Consider the following 21,384-nt stretch of genomic DNA (forward strand, 5'->3'; position numbering starts at 1 on the left):
TAATTTTGGATACTTCCATATTGTGTCCCCTCAGGAAATTAATCTACCATTTAAATGAGACAATTTTTATGTTGGAAAAACCTATTCTAGTATTGCCAGAAAAAAAACATAGTTTCTGCATAAAACAAAGAGTTGCCTTTGTATTAAGGATGGTGTTTTTAGTGTTCTTGCTGCTGGAACTGATTTCTTACAATGTATGTGAGGCTCACATAGCAAAATGCAGGCTCCAAGGTCCACACCATCCACTCCACATGTATCATCAGCCAGGAGAGTTCCTCATTGGTGGCATAGTTTTCCATGGTGGCTTCATCGTCTCTCCAGCAACATTCACTGAGGAACCCCCACCAGTACTGCCTGAAGAGCTCGTGTAAGAGCTAAGCCACTCATTTTATTACATCAAAGGAATGATCAAACCTAGAGTTGCAGCCTCAGATTAATGAGTGAGGCAGCAAATGTTTACCCTTTTATCTGGGGGAATCCACTTTAAATATGAATGGGACTTATGCTGGTGCAAAAAAAGAGGAACAAATGTCTTGTGAATTAAGAGAATATAGGAGAAATTCCCATTTCTGGATAGAGAAATGAATATAAATGTATTGAAATGTATGCATGCATGTTTGTTATGTTTGGGAGAGGCCTTATAAGCAGCCCATTTTGCTAGACTTTATCTGAACTACTAGACTATTAGTAAGAATGTATTTTTAAAAACCTGTTCTGAGGCTGAATGTCCTTATACTTTCATTTTCTGAACTTAGACTAAGCTTTGTTTCAGCACTGAAAGGTACTTATTATGAAGTATAGAACGACCAGCACTGACTCACGAAAAGGAAGTCACTGCAGAGAGAGACCAGAGAGACCAGAGACTTTGTAAGTGTCAGAAAAAGACCTCAGACATGTAAGGGAAGACGTCCCATGTGCCCCACATTAGCAACCCCTACTCTAGATACTACTGAGTTTAAAATATTTAAAAACTTGGACAAAAGTAAGAGCGGTACCTACAAATACACAAATCTAAGATGAGGAAAACTTGGCTTGCCAGTAGTACATGTGGAAAGGTTCAAGGGATCTGCATCAACAGAAGTATAGTGTCCTGATGAAAGGAAATAATAGTACTGCTCTATTCTGCCTTGGTCACCTGAAGTCTGTGTCCAGTTCTGATCACCACAATTTAAGAAGGATATTGACAAGCTGCAACACGTGCAGAGGAGGGCTACAAAGATGGTCTGGAAACCAAACCTTATGAGGAACGGATGAGGGGGTTTGGTACGTTTATCTATGATGAGACTGAGGAGAGGAATGATAGCCATTGTAAAATATCTCAAGAGCTGTCACCAGGAAGATGGAACACGCTTGTTTTCTCTTGCTCCAAATCAGGGTATTCAATTTACAAGAAAGGAGATTTCAAATAAACATCAGAGAGAACCTTCTATTGATAAGAGCTATTCAATAGTGGATCAGACTGAGAGTTAACCCCACTGAACTCAATATGATTAACTACTCTGTTGATATGTAAAAGAATACTTATTTTGAAGTTCCTGCTGATACATTTGCAACTCTCATTCTAGGGTGGTGCCTAAGGGTTACCAGCACATTGTGGCCTTGGCATTTGCAGTCAAGCAGATCAATGAAGACCCTCACATCCTACCCAATATCACCTTGGGCTTCCACTTATATGACAGCTATATCAGTGCAAGGAGCACATATCTTGCCACACTGCTGCTTTTATCCATGGTGGAGAAATTTGTCCCTAACTATATATGTGATGTTGAAAATAGTCTGACTGGGGTCATTGGGGGACTGGATTCTGAAATCTCCTTTTATGTGGCAACTATTTTGGATATCTATAAGATTCCGCAGGTAGGACACTCATGATCAATACCTCTATTAGCTTGCATAGAGAAGAGGCAGGTTCCTCAGCATCAGTTCCGGGTGAAGATGAAATTGCAAGGAGAACCATGTATACCACCTTGAGATTCTTGGAAAATAAAGATGGTACATAATTGTAATATAAGCAAACAACAGACAGACAGACAGACAGACAGACAGACAAACCTGAATAAAGGGGAAGATTGCAATACCTGTGGGGATGCCGGTGGCGCTGTGGGTTAAAGCACAGAGCCTAGGACTTGCCAATCAGAAGGTTGTCAGTTCGAATCCCCGTGATGGGGTGAGCTCCCGTTGCTCTGTCCCAGCTCCTGCCAACCTAGCAGTTCGAAAACACGTCAGAGTGCAAGTAGATAAATAGGTACCACTCCGGCGGGAAGGTAAATGGCGTTTCCATGTGCTGCTCTGGTTTGCCAGAAGTGGCTTAGTCATGCTGGCCACATGACCTGGAAGCTGTATGCCGGCTCCCTCAGCCAATAAAGCGAGATGAGGGCCACAACCCCAGAGACGGTCACGACTGGACCTAATGGTCAGGGGTCCCTTTACCTTTACTGCAATACCTGAAAAAAAATGTAACTCTAACGTCTTACACACAAATTTAGATCACTTACAGTATATAACAAATGCCACTGATGGGAGAGTGGGCTTCTCTCTCACCAGCAGTTTTTGGTTATGCATCATTTTCTGCTTAGTTAGGAGGGTATCTGAATTGAGCTGCTGAGTAAAGGGGGGGGGAGTTGCTTACTGGATAAAAGAAATAAGATTTTAGGCACCAGTGGAAAAATTAGTGAGGAGGGCATGTCAAATAAGCTGGGGAAGTGGGGAAAATGCTTACAGCTACAAAAATCTTACAGGTAGGAGCCAGTACAATAACTATTCCTCTTTAGCACACCCAACATAATTAAAGATACAAGGAAGTTATGGCAAACTGCAGATACAATCCAGTTCCGCAGGCGAACAGTAAAAGTAGTTAGCAGCTGATTCACTAGTGAAATAAATGTTCATAAATAAAGTCTGAGAAGAATCAGCACAGTTTTGCTGTGTGATGGAGCATGTGCATCATGAAGAAGAAAGACGAAGCTTCAGAGAAGAAATGTGCATCTAACACAATTTGCAATTCTGACAAAACCAGAAAATGTCCAGGAAATCTGCTGTTTGGGGCACGGTATGTTCCCCCATTCAGTTTTATCCATTGTACATGACCCTGCCAAATTTTGCAACGACATAAAAAAACTTTTGTTTGTTTTTAAGTGAAGTAGACACAATGCCCTGCTCCAGTCATCAATGTGTAAACAAGATTCATAAAAATAGTAAAAAACAGACACAGTGCCCCTCTCCATTCAGCAAAGCACAGGTTTCCAAACCACAAATGGGAGATGATCCCAGTTTTCAGCCCATCTGCATGTGGGTCTTTTGTAAAAATTAGAGAGATGCACCAAACCCTGAAATGTTGACAAAGGGCATATTTGACTAACAGGGTTCACCACATAATGTATATGAATACTGTGAAAGGAATCTACTTTGTCTCTTCTCTTCCTCCACTTACTTTTTAGCTCATTTATGGCTCTGCTCCAGTGATGAATGATAAAAGTCCAGGGCTTCCCTTCTACCAGATGGCAGCCTCAGAAGCCCTACAGTATGAGGGAATTCTCTCTTTGCTTCTGCATTTCAGGTGGACATGGATTGGAGTCATTGCAATGGACAATAACAGCGGAGAAAGATTTGTGCAAACCATTTCCCCAATGTTTACCAAGAGTGGTGTCTGCTTTGCATTCCTAGAAAGAATCCCCAGTTTAAGTTTTATTTCTGAAATAAATGGCATGCAAGAACAGGGGGCAAGTATAAATCATAAAATTTTTAGCAGCACAGCTAATATAATAATTGCCTATGGAGAATCTTATTCCATAGCATATTTGAGATGGCTTCCATACCTATCAGTACATGATGACATGACATACAATATAAAAAGTAAAGTATGGATAATAATGGCCCAGGTTGAGTTCACTTCATTAGTCATTCAAAGGAACTGGGATGCAGGAATATTCAATGGTGCTATATCCTTTGAAATTCACTTCAGAAACCCACCTGGATTTCATCAATATGTTGTGCACAGAAACCCTTCCAGCGCAGATGGGGACGGTTTTATCAGGGACTTCTGGCAACAGGCCTTTGAATGTGTGTTCCCAGATATGACTGCAGACAAGGTGGAGGGGAATATTTGCACCGGAGAAGAGAAGCTGGAGAGCCTTCCTGGATCATTTTTTGAAATGAGCATGACAGGCCACAGTTACAGCATCCACTGTGCTGTCTATGCCATGGCCCATGCTTTACATACCATGTTCACATCCAGACTCAGGAACAGAGAAATGGCATACAGAGGGAGAGGGAAGAATCAGAATCAACAGTTTTGGCAGGTAATAGGCTAAACATCCTCAACTGGAAGAGGCCTGTTATTCCCCCACAAGATATGGGTTACCAAAATGTTGTCAACTTGCTCATTCATCTCAGACAAGGAAAATCACTTCCATGGTAGAAGTTTGCAGACCACTAATATGTTACTGCATTCATAGTTAACAAGCAGCGGTAATGATCGAGAGAGATGTTTAGCATTCTCTTTATTCCATATGCACAAAATCCTCACTCGGAGCATGTGGTTGCACACCACTGTGGTGTCTCCTGATATCAAGAGGGACAGAGGGAAAGTGGTGTGGGGAGGGGGAGATAAAGAGAGGTTGTTAAAACGAAGTGAGGGATGTGGGAGAGAGAAAATTGGTGGTCTCTCCATCCTTGGACCTGACTCCACTCACAGTTGACTGTATCACCACCCACCACTTGCTGTAGGTCCTGCCCACAGGATAAAGGTACCTTAGCCATGTATTAGAACTGCGGCCTTTTACAAACGTCCTTTTTTTGTTTTCAATCTAGCTCCATCACTTTCTGAGAAGTATCTCATTTAACAATACGGCTGGAGATGTGGTCTTCATCAACCAGAATGGTGAAGTGGTATCTAGCTTGAATATTGTCAATTGGATTATATTCTCCAACCAAAGTTTGCAAAGAGTGAGTGTTGGGAGGATAGATCCACAGGCTTCTCCAGACGCATCATTCATCCTTGATGAAGATGCCATAACATGGAACAGTTGGTTTAATCAGGTAGGACTGTATAATTAGATAATTCCAAGGAGATTCATTCTTGCATACGCAATGAATATTCACCTGCATGTCTACTCATTGTCTTTTAAACTACATGTTACTGTGTAGAATATGACCAGAGCATCCAAGTACCACATTGAGAGCCAAAAGCTTACTGCTAGAAGTCACTCAAGGAATAAAGGCAAATATTTTATTTTATTATATTTATGAATATTTTATAAATATTTCTTAACATTATAAAATACTGATTTTTAACTGAAGAAAAGAGGATAGATAAGCCCCAAGATTTTGCCTTTCTTGCTAAAAAGTGGGGAACTGCTATGTAATCACAAAACCCACACATCCCAGAACAATAGAGGGAATATGACATCACTTCAACCATTACTACTACTAAAAAAATATAGCCATTCTACATATTGCTGAAAGGCTGACTCAGCTTTGCATCATAGAGAGGGGCTCAGGAACATGAAGATTTCCAAGCTCATTGTTCTCTTGCTGATCCTTCTGCTCTTTCATTTACGTAATAGACTCGGCCTCTTTCTCTCTGTACTGAGACATGTCTTCCAGGATCCAGCAAGAAAGTGAAGGAGGGACAGCCACCTTGCTGCTACGATTGCATCCCATGTGCAGAGGGGAAGATTGCAAACCAGTATGGTAGGGAAAATAAATAGATTAAATAGATCCAGACTCAAAAGTAATAATTGAAAGGTGTTCTAAGGACAGTTGAGTTTACGTTTCAAAATAGATAATCTACTGTGTGTGTGATCCTGCCTCTTTGTGATCATTGCCGTTCAGATAATCTAAATATGCCAATGAAATGAGAATGACCATGCATTGAGAGTAGTTGGATGGTATGTGGTTCAAAGCATCTTCTTCTTCTTCTTCTTCTTCTTCTTCTTCTTCTTCTTCTTCTTCTTCTTCTTCTATCACTCATAGCCAAATAAGATTGTCTTCCATAAACACAGTTTTAACAATGAGTCTGTAAGTGACTGTGGAGGTCAGTTCTGGATCCACACGTCCTTCCAGAGTGGGGAGATTGGTTTCCGGATCAGAGTTGATCATTATGTGGATTGGCCAAGCGTGCCTTTGTCTTTGCGCATTTCTATCTTGCGTCCTGAGCATATCTAGAGTGGAACTTGGCACTCCTTCTGACTTACACAGGCTGCACCCAGGCTAGTGTGCATAAACATTCAGATGGCAACTGCACTGGCTGTAGCACTTACAAGACCACATAACTCTGAACCAATTAAATCCAAGAATACTGTGGTAATCAAATATAGTGGTACCTCAGGTTAAGAACTTAATTTGTTCTGGTGTCCGTTCTTAACCTGAAACTGTTCTTCACCTGAGGTACCACTATAACTAATTGGGCCTCCCGCTGCTGCCGTGCTGCTGCCGCACAATTTCTGTTCTCATTCTGAAGCAGATCATTCTTATCCTGAGGTACTATTTCTGGGTTAGCGGAGTCTGTAACCTGAAGCGTCTGTAACCTGAAGCATCTGTAACCGAAGGTACCACTCTACAGAGAATCATACCATATAAGGTTTTGACATACTGAGTATGCTCGGACTGTGGTCAGACTATTCTCGGTAACTGGAGTGAAATACAATACTGAGGTGAAATCTAATCCTGAAATAAAATTTTAGCAAACCATGAGGAAACTCCTTTGTTTAAACTGTGATTTGGACCAATCATAAGGAGACAACAAAGTGCATTAGGAGGAAATGGGGTGAGGGAAACAAAGTGTTTCGATTGGATAGGAAATTAAACTTAATGGAATGTGTGGAATTTATGCCAAACGTAAAAAACTGTTTGGAACTCTTTGTATGATGTTTGGTTGTTTTAGGGAATTATCCCCAGCTGAACCTTCTGTGCAGAATTAAATACTTTGGACTTCTTTTCCCCTCATGGTCTCATGTTGTTTATTGGCATATCCATGAGACAGAGAAAGCTTAGATTGCAACAATACCATATTACAGAGCATCAGACGGTACAAAACATGTGCTTTGAATTAAATAGAGCTCGTTTCTTCTCAGACAGAAAATAAACTTTTCAGCAAGCTGAAAAGTATGACCTAATATATTTATTTTCCCCCAGATATGAATGACTGTAATAAATGCTCAGACAAACACTATCCAAGCAAGAACCGGGATGCATGTCTACCCAAGGATATAAGCTTCTTGTCTTATGAAGAACCTTTGGGCATCAGTTTAGCCTGCTTCTCTCTTTTCCTTTCCCTGATCACAGTTCTGCTACTAGGTATATTTATGAAGCACCATGACACACCCATTGTCATTGCAAACAACCGAAACCTCACCTACACTCTCCTCATCTCTCTCCTGCTCTGCTTCCTTTGTGCTTTGCTCTTCATTGGCCGACCTGAGAAGGTCACATGTCTCCTCCGGCAACCAGCTTTTGGTATCATCTTCTCAACTGCTGTTTCTTGTGTCCTGGCAAAAACCTTCACGGTAGTTTTGGCCTTCATGGCTACAAAACCAGAATCCAGGATGAGGAAATGGGTGGGGAAAGGACTAGGCCACTCCATTCTCCTTTTCTGCTCCATAGTTCAAGTAGGCATATGCACTGTGTGGCTGGCAACCTCTCCCCCATACCCAGATGTGGACATGCACTCAATGACAGAAGAAATAATACTAAAATGTAATGAAGGGTCTGTAACAATGTTTTACTGTGTCATCTACATGAGCTGCCTGGCCACTGTAAGTTTTGCTGTGGCTTTCCTCGCCAGGAAGTTACCGGACAGTTTCAACGAAGCCAAGTTTATCACTTTCAGCATGTTGGTCTTCTGCAGTGTTTGGCTGTCCTTTACTCCTTCCTACCTGAGCACCAAGGGAAAATACATGGTAGCTGTGGAGATCTTCTCCATCTTAGCCTCTGGTGGTGGGTTGCTGGGTTGCATCTTTTCCCCCAAATGCTATATAATTATTTTGAGGCCTGAGCTGAACAATAGGGAACAGCTAATAAGGAAGAAAAATTAAAGAAATAATAAACCTGCCCTTTGCTTGCTTTCATGCTTTTTTCTGTGTGTACAGTAGAATATTTGGAAATATATGTTCAGCTGCTTCCTTTTATATATATATTTTTAATGTACTCCAAATTTCCATAATTGAAAATTCATTTGTAAAATTGACTTATTTGCTTTGAAAAAACAATCATACGTTTACACATACATTATTCTCTTGTAGCATGTGCTAATAAGAAGACTCAAAGCAATTCTTGTCAAAATATATGCAAGTAAATCTTTATCTGGCCTTAATTCTCAGTGATCAAACTTGTTTCACAGCTTTCAGCATAGTAGGATCTGTGAAACTGTACTATTGCAGGCCATGGAATATTGGAATATTCATTTATGAATTATTGTTCTGTTCTGCTAACAGATTTTGCCATCAACCTATCCATACCGAAGATCGTAGAAATGAAGGATGATCCTCTTAAATCAGGCCAATGGACCATCTGGTCCAGCAGCCGGGACTCTCACTGACCAACCAGATACCTGTGGGAAACCTTCAAGCCGTACCCAACTGCAAATGCACTGTCCCCACCATTGTTTCCTATGTCAGTGAGTTCCATAGTTTATCTATGTACTGTGAGATAACATATGCCCCATTGAATTGGGTTCCCCTGCCCCCAAGATTTTGTGTGAATCATGTCTCCTTGGAGAAATTCAGAGTCCTAGATAAGAAAATGTAAATGAATTCTGACCTGGTCCTTGGAAAAGATGGCAACAAAGGACCCTGCAGACCTCACTGTGCCACTCATTTGACAGATGGAGAGCCACAATTGGTATTAATTCACCAACACATGTGATGGTTCATTCATAATACATATACGTTTTATATATGTGGCAAATATATTGTTTGCTATTCCACTGCTGTTGGCATCCTTCAGCAAATGTTTGATGAGCAGATAAAATTGATTAGATCTAACCATGATGAATGGAGAATGCAAGTAAACCAGAGTAAGCCCCATTAAACCTTAAAATTTTTATTTCTGAGTAAACATCTGTACTGTTATACAGCAAGCTAACTATGCTTGTTAATGATTGTCTGTACGATTATGGTCCCCTGACAGAAGGTTCAGATATTCAAGTGGAGACAGAAATGGAAGGAAGTAGGACTAATAATAATTTATTATTTAAAACCCACCCATCTGGCTGCGTTTCCCCAGCCACTTTAGGTGGCTTATAGCAGATATAAAAACACAGTAAAGCATATTTCTTTTGTTGTTATCTGCTTTTAATCCCCCTAGAGTTTGGATGGGAAGCCTATAGTCCTCCAGATATTGCTAGACTACAGCCCTCATCATTGCTGACCATTTTCCATACTGGCTGGGGTTGGTTGGTTTTGGAATCCATCAACATCTGGAGTGCCACACATCCCCAACCCTTGCCCTAGTGGAAGTGAAGCAGAATACATATTTAAAAAATAAAATGCATAAGTTTGCAGAAGAAGTCAGACACCAGCATCACCGAATGAAGGTGGACACTGAATTAAAATTCACCAAAAGGGCTAGAAAGTCAGGCTCAGCAACTTTGGGAATCCTCACCACCCTCAGCTGCATCTGGAGGAACTGTGGGGTCTGAGAGATTTCAAGAATCCTCTCTCTCCCTAAGGTGCTAGCTCACATAGGCTGAAAGAATCAAGAGAGATTTTACACAAGGCTCTATAAAAGGAGTCATACAGGAGGACCTGGAGCACCAACTCAACCTCTCCAGAATCACAGGGGTATTTTGCCCTTGAGGGTTTGGGCAAACATGCATTCCCAAGGCACAGGGGAAGGAGGCTGAGAGGGAAACCACTGTCATCCCCCAAAACAGCAATGAGCAGCCATTGCAGACATGCCACATGGCTGGTGTGAATCCAGGTCCACTCAGCCAAATTTGAAGATACTGACTACACCATGCTACATTTTGGAGTCTCCATTGGCTACAATGTATTCTATTATGAGCTTCTAACTTCTAATTTCACCCATACACCACTGGTCTATTTTTATCTATTGAAAGGGAAATTAAAATAACAGTTCTGAATATTTTCTTCAGCAATTTCCTCTGGAATTCCACAGGGAATCCCGAGCATTGGATGAACAACTACACTCCTGCCTGGTTATTAACAGGGCTATAATTAAATCTGCTGCTTCTCAAAAATCTCTGTGTATTCTTTGTGGCCACTGGCAACATAACACAAAGGATACTACAACTTAACCAGAATTATTTATATACTGTCTGGGATCAGCAAGTCTGATGTTGGATACTCCTGGATTGTATCCTCTCAGGAAATTAATCTACTATTTAAATGAGACAATTTTTATCTAGGAGAAGCTAATTATAATATTGCCAGCAAAATCATAGAACAAAGAGTTGCCCTTATATTAAGGATGGTGGTTTTAGTGTTCTTGCTGCTGGAACTGATTTCTCACAATGAATGTGAGGCTCACATAGCAAAATGCAGGCTCCAAGGTCCACACCATCCACTTCACACGTATCATCAGCCAGGAGATTTCATCATTGGTGGCCTTGTTTCCCATGGTGGCTTCTTCTCCTCTCCAGCAACATTCACTGAGGAACCCCCACCAGCACTTCCTGAAGAGCTTGTGTAAGAACCAAGCCACTCATATATTACATCAGAGGAAGGACCAAACCTAGAGTTGCAGAATAATGACTGAGACTGCAAACTTTTACCCTTTTACTTGGGGAAATCCACTTTAGATTTGAATGGGACTTATGCTGGGGCAAAAAATTGGAAGGAATCTCTTGGGAATGAAGAGAATACAGGAGAAATTCCCATTTCTGGATAGAGAAGTGAATGGAAATGTATTGAAATGTATGCATGTTTGTGTGTCTGGGAGAGCCCTTTTGAACAGAAATTTTTGATAGACTTTATCTGAACTACTAGAGTGTTAGTAAGAATGAATTTTTAAAAACCTGTTCTGAAGCTGAATGTTTCATTTTCTGAACTTAGACTAAGCTTTGTTTCAGCACTGAAAGGTACTTATTATGAAGTATAGAATTCAGTAAATTCCAATGACAATCACTGACTCATGAAAAAGAGGTCACTGCAGGGAGAGACCAGAGACTTTGTAAATGTCAGAAAAAGACCCCTCTGGTGTGGACAGCAAGATGTCCCATGGGCCCCACATTAGCAACCCCTGTTCTAGATACTATTTACCTTAAACGATTAGAAATTTGGAACAAAAGTAACATGAATTCCAGTAGGGAAAAATGCAGAAAAATAAGATGAGGAACACTTGGCTTCCCAGTAGTAGGAAAGGTTCAAGGGATCTGCATCAACAGAAGTATAGTGTCCTGATCAAAGGAAGTACTAGTACTGCTCTATTCTCCCTTGGTCACCTGGAGTCCTGTATCCAGTTCTGATCAACACAAATTAAGACGGATACGTATTAGCAAGCTGAAACATGTGCAGAGGAGGGCAACAAAGATGGTCTGGAAACCAAGTCTTGTGAGGAATGATTGAGGGAGTTTGATATGTTTAACTATGGTGAGACCGAGGGGAGGAATGATAGCCATTTTCAAATATCTCAACGGCTGTCACCAAGAAGATGGAACAAGCTTGTTTTCTCTTGCTCCAAATCAGGGTATTCAAGTAACAAGAATGGAGATTTCAACTAAACATCAGGAAGAGCTTTTCTACTGATAAGAGCTATTCAATAGTAGAACGGACTGAGTGTAAATCCCCCTGAACTCAATATGAGTAACTACTTTGTTGGTGTGTAAAAGAATACATTTGTTGAAATTCCCTATGATGCAGTTTGCAACTCTCATCCTAGGGTGGTGCCTAAGATTTACCAGCACATCGTGGCCTTGGCATTTGCAGTCAAGGAGATCAACGAAGACCCTCACATCCTACCCAATATCACCTTGGGCTTCCACTTATATGACAGCTATATCAGTGCAAGGAGCACATATCTTGCCACACTGCTGCTTTTATCCATGGTGAAGAAATTTGTCCCTAACTATATATGTGATGTGGAAAATAATCTGACTGGGGTCATTGGGGGACTGGATTCTGAAATCTCCTTTTATGTGGCCACTGTTTTGGATATCTATAAGATTCCACAGGTAAGACACCCATGGACAATACCTCTATTAGCTTGCATAGAGGGAGAGGCAGGTTCCTCAGCATCAGTTCCAGGTAAAGCTGAAATTGCAAGGAGAACCATGTACACCACCTTGAGATCCTTGGAAAATAAAGGTGGTACATAATTGTAATATAAGCAAACAAAGACAGACAAACCTGAATAAAGGGGAAGGTTGCAATACCTAAAAAATAAAATAAATGTAACTCTCCCCTGTCTTACACACACATTTAGATCACTTACAGTATATACCAAAGGCCACTGATGGGAGAGTGGGCTTCTCTCACACCAACAGTTTTGGTTATGCATCATTTTCTGCTTAGTTAGGAGGGTATCTTAATTGAGCTGCTGAGGAAATGGGGGAATTGCTTACAGGATAAAAGCAATAAGATTTGAGGTGCCAGTGGAAAAATTGGTGCAGGACGGCATGTTAAATAAGCTGCTGGGGAAGTGGGGGAATGCTTACAGCTAAAAAAACCTTACAGGTAGGAGCCAGTACAATAACTATTCCTCTTTAGCACACCAGACATAATTAAAGACACAATGAAGTTATGGGAAATTACAGATACAATCCAGTTCTGCAGGAGAACAGTAATAGTAGTTAGCAGCTGATTCACTAGTGAAATAAATGTTCATAAATAAAGTCTGAGAAGAATCTGCACAGTTATGCTGTGTGATGGGTCTTGTGCATCATGAAGAAGAAAGACGAAGCTTCAGAGAAGAAATGTGCATCTAACCCAATTTGCAATTTTGACAAACCCAGATAATGTCTAGGTAATCTGCTGTTTGAGGCATGGTATGTTCCCCCTATCAGTTTTATCCATTGTGCAAGACCCTGCCAAATTTTGCAATGACATAAAAAATGTTTGTTTGTTTTTAAGTGAAGTAGACACAATGCTCTGCTTCAGTCATCAATGTGTTAACAAGATCCATAAAAATAATAAAAAACAGACACAGTGCCCCTCTCCATTCAGCAAAGCAAAGGTTTCCAAACCACAAATGGGAGATGATCCCAGTTTTCAGCTAATCTGGATGTTTTTCTTTAGTATATGTGAGAGAGAGCCACATAAACTCTTAGAGATTGGCAAAGAGCATATTTGACTAACAGGGTTCACCATATAATGATTATGAATACAGTGGTACCTCGGGTTACATACGCTTCAGGTTACATACGCTTCAGGTTACAGACTCCACTAACCCAGAAATAGTGCTTCAGGTTAAGTACTTTGCTTCAGGATGAGAACAGAAATCGTGCTCCGGTGGCGCGGGGCAGCTGGAGACCCCATTAGCTAAAGTGGTGCTTCAGGTTAAGAACAGTTTCAGGTTAAGTAAGGAGTTCGGAACGAATTAAGTTCTTAACCTAAGGTACCACTGTACTGTGAAAGGAATCTACTTTGTGTCTTCTCTTCCTCCATTTACTTTTTAGCTCATTTATGGCTCTGCTCCGGTGATGAATGATAAAAGCCCAGGGCTTCCCTTCTACCAGATGGCAGCCTCAGAAGCGCTTCAGTATGAGGGAATTCTCTCTTTGCTTCTGCATTTCAGGTGGACGTGGATTGGACTCATTGCAATGGACAATGACAATGGAGAAAGATTTGTGCAAACCATTTCCCCAATATTTACCAAGAGTGGTGTCTGCTTTGCATTCTTAGAAAGAATCTCCAGTTTAAGTTTTATTTCTGAAATTAATGGCATGCTACAACAGGGGACAAGTATAATCCATAAAATTTTTAGCAGCACAGCTAATGTAATAGTTGCCCATGGAGAATCTTATTCCATGGCAACTTTTAGATGGCTTCCATACCTATCAGAACATGATGACATGACATACAATATAAAAAGTAAAGTTTGGATAACAACTGCCCATGTTGAGTTCACTTCATTTGTCATTCAAAAGAACTGGGATTCAGGAGTATTCAATGGTGCTATATCCTTTGAAATTCACTTCAGAAACCCACCAGGATTTCATCAATATGTTGTGCACAGAAACCCTTCCAGCACAGATGGGGACGGTTTTATCAGGGACTTCTGGCAACAGGCCTATGAATGTGTGTTCCCAGATATCACTTCAGACAAGGTGGAGGGGAATATTTGCACCGGAGAAGAGAAGCTGGAGAGCCTTCCTGGAACATTTTTTGAAATGAGCATGACAGGCCACAGTTACAGCATCCACTGTGCTGTCTACGCCATGGCCCATGCTTTACATACCATGTCCACATCCAGACTCAGGCACAGAGAAATGTCGTATGGAGGGAGAGGGAAGAATCAGAATCCACAGTTTTGGCAGGTAATAGGCTAAACATCCTCAACTGGAAGAGGCCTGTTATTCCCCCACAAGGTATAGGTTTCCAAAATGTTGTCAACTTCTTCATTCATATCAGAAAAAAAAATCAGTTCTATGAGAGAAGTTTGGAGATGACTGAGATGTCACAGAATTCACAGATAAGAAGCAGCAGTAATGGTCAAGAGAGATGTTCAGCATTCTCTCTATCCCATATACATCAAATACTCCCTCAGGACAGATGGTTGCACACCACTGTTGTGTCTCCTGAGAGGAAGGGGGACAGAGGAAAAGAGGTGTGGGGCAGGGGAGATAAAGAAAGGTTGAAAAAAATTGGAGAGAGAGATGTGGGAGAGAGAAAATTGGTGGTCTCTCCATTCTTGGACCTGACTCCACTCACAGTTGACTGAATCACCACCCACCACTTGCTGTAGGTCCTCCCCACATGAAAAAGATACCTCAGTTCTGTATTAGAACTGCAGCCATTTCCAAACAATTGCCTTTTCTATCTTCAATCTAGCTCCATCACTTTCTGAGAAGTATCTCATTTAACAATACTGCAGGAGATGTGGTCTTCATCAACCAGAATGGGGAGGTGGTATCCAGGTTGGATATTGTCAATTGGATTATATTCTCCAACCAAAGTTTGCAAAGAGTGAGCATTGGGAGGATAGATCCACAGGCTCCTCCAGACCAATCATTCATTCTTGATGAAGATGCCATAACATGGCACAGTTGGTTTAATCAGGTAGGACCGTATTATTAGAGAATTCCAAAGAGATTCAGTGTTGCATAAAGAATGGCAATTCGCCTGCAGGTCTATTCACTGTCTTTTAAACTGCATGTTACTGTGCAGAATATGACAAAAAAATCGAAGTACCAGATTGAGAGGCAAAAGCTTACTGCTAGAAGTCACTCAATGAATAAAGGCAAATATTTTATTTTATTATATTTATAAATATTTCTTAACAATTATAAAATACTGATTTTTAACTGAAGAAAAGAGGATAGATAAGCCCCAAGATTTTGCCTTTCTTGCTAAATGTGGGGAACTGCTATGTAATCACAACAACTACACATCCCAGAACAATAGAGGGAGTATGACATCACTTCAAACATTACTACTACTAAAAAAATATAGCCATTCTACATATTGCTGAAAGGCTGACTCAGCTTTGCTTCATAGAGAGGGGCCCAGGAACATGAAGATTTCCAAACTCATTGTTCTCTTGCTGATCCTTCTGCTCTTTCATTTACGGAATAGACTCGGCCTCTTTCTCTCTGTACTGAGAGATGTCTTCCAGGATCCAGCAAGAAAGTGAAGGAGGGACAGCCACCTTGCTGCTACGATTGCATCCCATGTGCAGAGGGGAAGATTGCAAACCAGTATGGTAGGAGAAATAAATAGATTAAATAGATCCAGACTCTGTAGTTATCATTACTTTCACAGACAGAAAGTAAACATTTCACCAAATTCAAATGTATGACCTAGTATATTTCTTTCCCCCCAGATATGAATGACTGTAATAAATGCCCAGACAAAGACTATCCAAGCAAATACCGGGATGCATGTCTACCCAAGGATATAAGTTTCATGTCTTATGAAGAACCTTTGGGCATCAGTTTGGCCTGTTTCTCTCTTTCCCTTTCCTTGATCACTGCTCTGGTACTAGGTATATTTATGAAGCACCACGACACACCCATTGTCATTGCAAACAACCGAAACCTCACCTACACTCTCATCATCTCGCTCCTGCTCTGCTTCCTTTGTGCATTGCTCTTCATTGGCCGACCTGAGAAGGTGATGTGCCTCCTCCGACAAACAGCTTTTGGCATCATATTCTCAATCGCTGTTTCTTGTGTCCTGGCAAAAACCTCCACTGTGCTTTTGGCCTTCATGGCTACAAAACCAGATTCCAGGATGAGGAAATGGGTGGGGAAAGGACTAGGCCACTCCATTGTCTTTTCCTTCTCCATTGTTCAAGCAGGAATATGTACTGTGTGGCTGGCAACCTCTCCCCCATACCCAGATGTGGACATGCATTCAATGACAGAAGAAATTATACTCGAATGTAATGAAGGGTCTGTAGCAATGTTTTACTGTGTCCTCATCTATATGAGCTGCCTGGCAACTGTGAGTTTTGTTATGGCTTTCCTTGCCAGGAAGTTACCAGACAGTTTCAACGAAGCCAAGTTTATCACTTTCAGCATGTTGGTCTTCTGCAGTGTTTGGCTGTCCTTTATTCCTTCCTACCTGAGCACCAAGGGAAAATATATGGTAGCTGTGGAGATCTTCTCCATCTTAGCCTCCGGTGGTGGGTTGCTGGGTTGCATCTTTTCCCCAAAATGTTATTTAATCATTCTGAGGCCTGAGCTGAACAATAGGGAACAGCTACTAAGGAAGAAAAATTAAAGAAATGAGAAACCTGCCCTTTGCTGTCTTTTGTGCTTTTCTCTGTGTGTACAGTAGAATATTTGGAAATATAAGTTCAGCTGCTGCCTTTTATAATTTTTTTCTAGAATCCAAATTCCCATAGTTGAAAATTCCTTTTGTAAAATTGACTTATCTGCTTTGAAGAAAAGAATCTTATGTTTATACATTCATTATTCTCTTGTAGCATCTGCTGACAAGAAGACTCAGAACAATTCTTGTCAAAATATATGCAAGGAAAGCTTTATCTGTCCTTAATTCTGAATGATCAAAGTTGTCTTACAGCTTTCAACATAATAGGATCTGTGAAACTGTACAATTGTGGCCATGGAATATATGAGTACTCATTTATGAATTATTTCTTTGTACTGCTAACAGTCATATTTCACCATCAACCTATCCATACCCAAGAACGTATAAATGGAAGATGATCCTCTTAAATCAGGCCAATGGCCCATCTGGTCTGGCAGCTTGAACTCTCACTGACCAACCAGATGCCTGTGGGAAACTGTCAAGCCGCAAATGCACTGTCCCCACCATTGTTTCCTACTTCATTGAGTTCCATAGTTTATCAATGTACTGTGAGATAAAATACTCGCCATTGAATTGGGTTCCCCTCCCCACAAGATTTTTTCTGAATCATGTCTCCTTGGAGAAATTCAGAGTCCTAGACAAGAAAATGTAAATGAATTCTGCCCTCTGGTCCTTGGAAAAGATGGCAGCAAAGGACCATGCAGACCTCACTGCGCAACACATTTGACAGATGGGGAGCAACAATTGAAAAGTTTTATTTCACCAACACATGTGATGTATCAGAACACTCTATACTTAATACATATACGTATCATATATGTGACAAGTATATTGTTGGATATTCCACTGACTGTTGGCACCCTTCATCAAATGTTTGATGAGCAGATAAAATTGATTAGATCTAACCATGATGAATGGAGAATGCAAGTAAACCAGAGTAAGCCCCATTAAACCTTAAAACATTTATTTCTGTGTGGACATCTGTGGACTATGCTTGTTAAATATTGTCTGTAAGATTATGCCCTCCTTGCAGAAGGTCCAGGGTATTAAAGTGGAGACAGGAATGGAAGGAAGTAGGACTAATAATAATGAAAATGATAGTAATAAATTTGTTATTTATAACTCACTCATTTGGCTGTGTTCCCCAGCCACTTTAACACAGTAAAACATATTATTTCTTTTCTTGTTGTCCGCTTGTCTGTAAGATTTGTCTGTAAGATTATGCCCTACTTGCAGAAGGTCCAGGGTATCCAAGTGGAGACAGGAATGGAAGGAAGTAGGACTAATAATAATAATAATAATAATAATAATAATAATAATAATTTTATTATTTATAACCCACCCACCTGGTTGAGTTTCCCCGGCCACTTTGAGTGGCTTACAGCAGATATAAAAACACAGGCAGACATATTATTTCTTTTGTTGTTATCTGCTTTTAATCCTCTAAAATTTGGCTGGGAAGCCTATAGCCCTCCAGATATTGCTAGACTACAGCCCTCATCATTGCTGACCATTTTCCATACTGGCTGGGGTTGGTTGGTTTTGGAATCCATCAACATCTGGAGTGCCACACATCCCCAACCCTTGCCCTACTGGAAGTGAAGCAGAATACATATTAAAAAAAATAAAAAGGAGTCATACAGGAGGACCTGGGGCACCATCTCAATCTCTCCAGAATCACAGGGGCATTGGCCCTTGAGGGTTTGAGCAAACATGCATTCCCAAGGCACAGGGGAAGGAGGCTGAGAGCCAGGGGCACAACTGTAATCCCACAGAACAGCAATGAGCAGCCATTGCAGACATGCCATATGGCTGGTGTGAATCCAGATCCACTCAGCCAAATTCCAAGATGCTGACCACACCGTGCTAATTTTGGAGTCTTCTATCAGCAACACTCTCATTTTCTCAGCCATTTTCCAGGATCACTGTCTTTCAGATTCACCCATGTTCTTTCTGCTAGGTCACTTGGCTTTCCTGGACCTCTGCCTATCCTCCTTTGCCATCCCAAGATCTCTCTTGGATTTCCTTGCCCAACATCAGATCATCTCCTTCCAGAGATGCATGGCACAAATATTCTTTCTTCATGTGTTTGTAGGCAGTGAGATGCTCCTGCTGGTAGCCATGGCAATTGACCGGTATGTGGCCATTTCCCATCTCCTCCGTTATGCTTCATGAGTTGGCCTCATTGCATGGCACTTCTCCTTGCCTCCTAGGCTGGTGGGCTCCTCCATGGCACTGTGCAATTGGGTTTCATCATTAATGTGCCTTTCTGTGGGCAAAATCAAGTGGACAGCTTCTTCTGGGACCTCTCCATGGTCATCAAGTTGGCTTGCATGGACACAAATCCCTTGGAAGACATGATGGTCACCAACAGTGGAATTTTGTCACTAGTTTCTTTTATTGGCCTGCTCATCTCCTATGGATGCATTCTCTACACAATCTGCTCCCAGGGTCCCACTGAAGAAACCACCAAAGCTGCCTCCACATGCACCTCTCACCTCATTGTGGTCACCATGTATTTGGGCCCTGTTTGTTTATTTACCTGCCTCCATCAGCCCAGTTCATGATCGATAAAGTGATTTCTGTCTTCTGTATCTGTGTCACCCCCTTGCAAAACCCAACCATATATGCTTTGAAGAAGAAGGAGAAGGAAGTCATTCTTTATATTGCACACTTTGGAACAATAGACTTTGCTTGGGCCAAGTTCAGGAAAGACAGGCACAGATCGTCCCGTTATAGGGTGGGGTACACAGTGTGATCCAGAATTTTCAGGGTTTGAGTGGTGGGTGGAAAGACTGCCAGGGTCTATTTCATGACCATGTTCCCTTCAGAAACTTCTGCTTAACAGCTGGTTTGGGGGAGAATTTGATCCAGCTGGTTTCATGGTGCTCCTATGCAAGCAGCACCCATCGGGATTCAATTCCTGTTCTCAGTTGGGGGCTGAGGAAGGGGACAAATCATCTCCTTTTTTAATACATGAAATAACACAAAAATATAAATTAAACTTTGATTGCTGTGCACGGATTGCATTTTTAGTATAGATGTGTGTGTTATGCTATAATAACATATTCCCTTTATTCAAAAACAATTGCCTCTCCATATCCAGAGAGAGTTTTCTGTCTAAACAGCCACAGGTTCCCTGAACCTGCAGTTGCCAGTTTGTTACAGCCAGGATATTTAATTATTAATCAGCCATCCTTCACCCTATTAAAAACAGTTTAAAACAACATTAGACAATCTTTCAGGTTTCTAGGTCCCAGGCTGTACAGAGCTTTAGGCACCACTACGTGGTGAAGTCATTTGGGTAATGGGTGCAGAAAATGGCACAAATATGAAGGCTTTACACAGTTCCATCACCCTCAACCTGGAGTGACCAACCAGGCAGGACTCAAGGTAATTTTGTGTGCAGGTAGAGCTAATGGGGTACCCAGAATACATCACTCATTCGGTACTTAGTGAGGCGCTACTTCATCCAACACTTGAAGACTGGGATTACACCCAATGGCTTAACCACCAAAAGTTTTGACGTTTTGCTATTAGGAAGGCAAAACCTCCAGGCCAGCCAATTTGTCTACAGGCAAATTCCTTCCCAGCTCCGAATATGGCACCCGTAAGCAACCATAGTAAGGTCAGCAGGCAGAAGTAAAATAAAGTGGTTAAACGGAATGACGCTTTGGGAGAAAAGCTGTGTTAGATCATGACCTGAAAAGGAAAATACATTTTATAAGCACGATAATTAATTGACCTGAATTGTGAATGGAAGTAAAAAGGGAGGGTGGGAGGGTGTCGCTCTTCACCCAGCCGTGCTGTGAGAGCCTCCTGCAAACGCCCTTTTAAGCCTCATTGCCAGGCCAGGCGAGAAAGCAGCCAATAGCCACAGCCAGGAATGCACTGCCCTCCAGGAGGCACGGAGTGAGTGGCCCATTTATGGTGCCTTTTGGGTTGGAAAGACCCTTCCTTTTTGAGATCCACCAGCCAAGGAGAATTCCCCTCCAAAGGCCAGAAAATTTGTGTGCCTAGGCCATCGGGGAAGGAGGCTGAGAGTGAGGAAACGCAACTGTCGCCCCCTGGAAAAGTGGTGAGGGGTCATTGCCACATGGTTGATGTGGATCCAGGTCCACTCAGTCAAATTTCAAGATGCTGACAACACCGTACTACATTTTGGAGTCTCCATTGTTTACAAGGTCTTCTATTATGAACTTCTAACATCACCAATACACCACTGGTCCCTTATTATCCACTGAAAGGGAATAAAACACAATAGTTCTGAATATGTGACAAGCACATTTTCTTCTGCAATTCCACAAGGGTTCGCTAGCATTGAATAAATAACTAAATTCTGGCTTGGTTATTAACAGGGCTATAATTAAATCTGCTGCTCCTCAAAATTCCCTCTGGACTTTCAGGGGCCATTTGCAAAAGTAAGGGAAAGGATACTAAAATTAACCAGAATAATTTAAATAGGGTCTGGGATCCACAAGTCTAATCATTC

The 21,384-nt window shown here is 41.4% G+C and overlaps 2 protein-coding genes and 1 pseudogene across 2 annotated transcripts; all 3 read left to right on the forward strand.

Annotated features, from left to right (window-relative positions):
• Window positions 1-251: 251 nt before the first annotated feature.
• LOC128398959 (vomeronasal type-2 receptor 26-like) lies at window positions 252-7,976 on the forward strand (the record flags this gene model as incomplete). Its single annotated transcript, XM_053360223.1, has 6 exons — window positions 252-367; window positions 1,566-1,857; window positions 3,438-4,298; window positions 4,810-5,037; window positions 5,565-5,691; window positions 7,135-7,976. Coding segments are annotated over exons 1-6 (2,466 nt in total), but the record flags the coding sequence as incomplete, so codon positions are not given.
• A 2,452-nt stretch (window positions 7,977-10,428) lies between these two features.
• On the forward strand, window positions 10,429-16,857 carry LOC128398960 (vomeronasal type-2 receptor 26-like). Its single transcript, XM_053360224.1, has 6 exons — window positions 10,429-10,646; window positions 11,839-12,130; window positions 13,574-14,434; window positions 14,949-15,176; window positions 15,693-15,819; window positions 15,940-16,857. Exons 1-6 carry the CDS (start codon window positions 10,429-10,431, stop codon window positions 16,839-16,841), a joined length of 2,628 nt encoding a protein of 875 aa, XP_053216199.1. The 3' UTR covers window positions 16,842-16,857.
• A 1,256-nt stretch (window positions 16,858-18,113) lies between these two features.
• On the forward strand, window positions 18,114-19,650 carry LOC128398961 (olfactory receptor 4K14-like; annotated as a pseudogene).
• Window positions 19,651-21,384: the final 1,734 nt, after the last annotated feature.

Source organism: Podarcis raffonei, chromosome 13 (genome assembly GCF_027172205.1).
Source record: "Podarcis raffonei isolate rPodRaf1 chromosome 13, rPodRaf1.pri, whole genome shotgun sequence".
Lineage (NCBI taxonomy): Eukaryota > Metazoa > Chordata > Lepidosauria > Squamata > Lacertidae > Podarcis > Podarcis raffonei.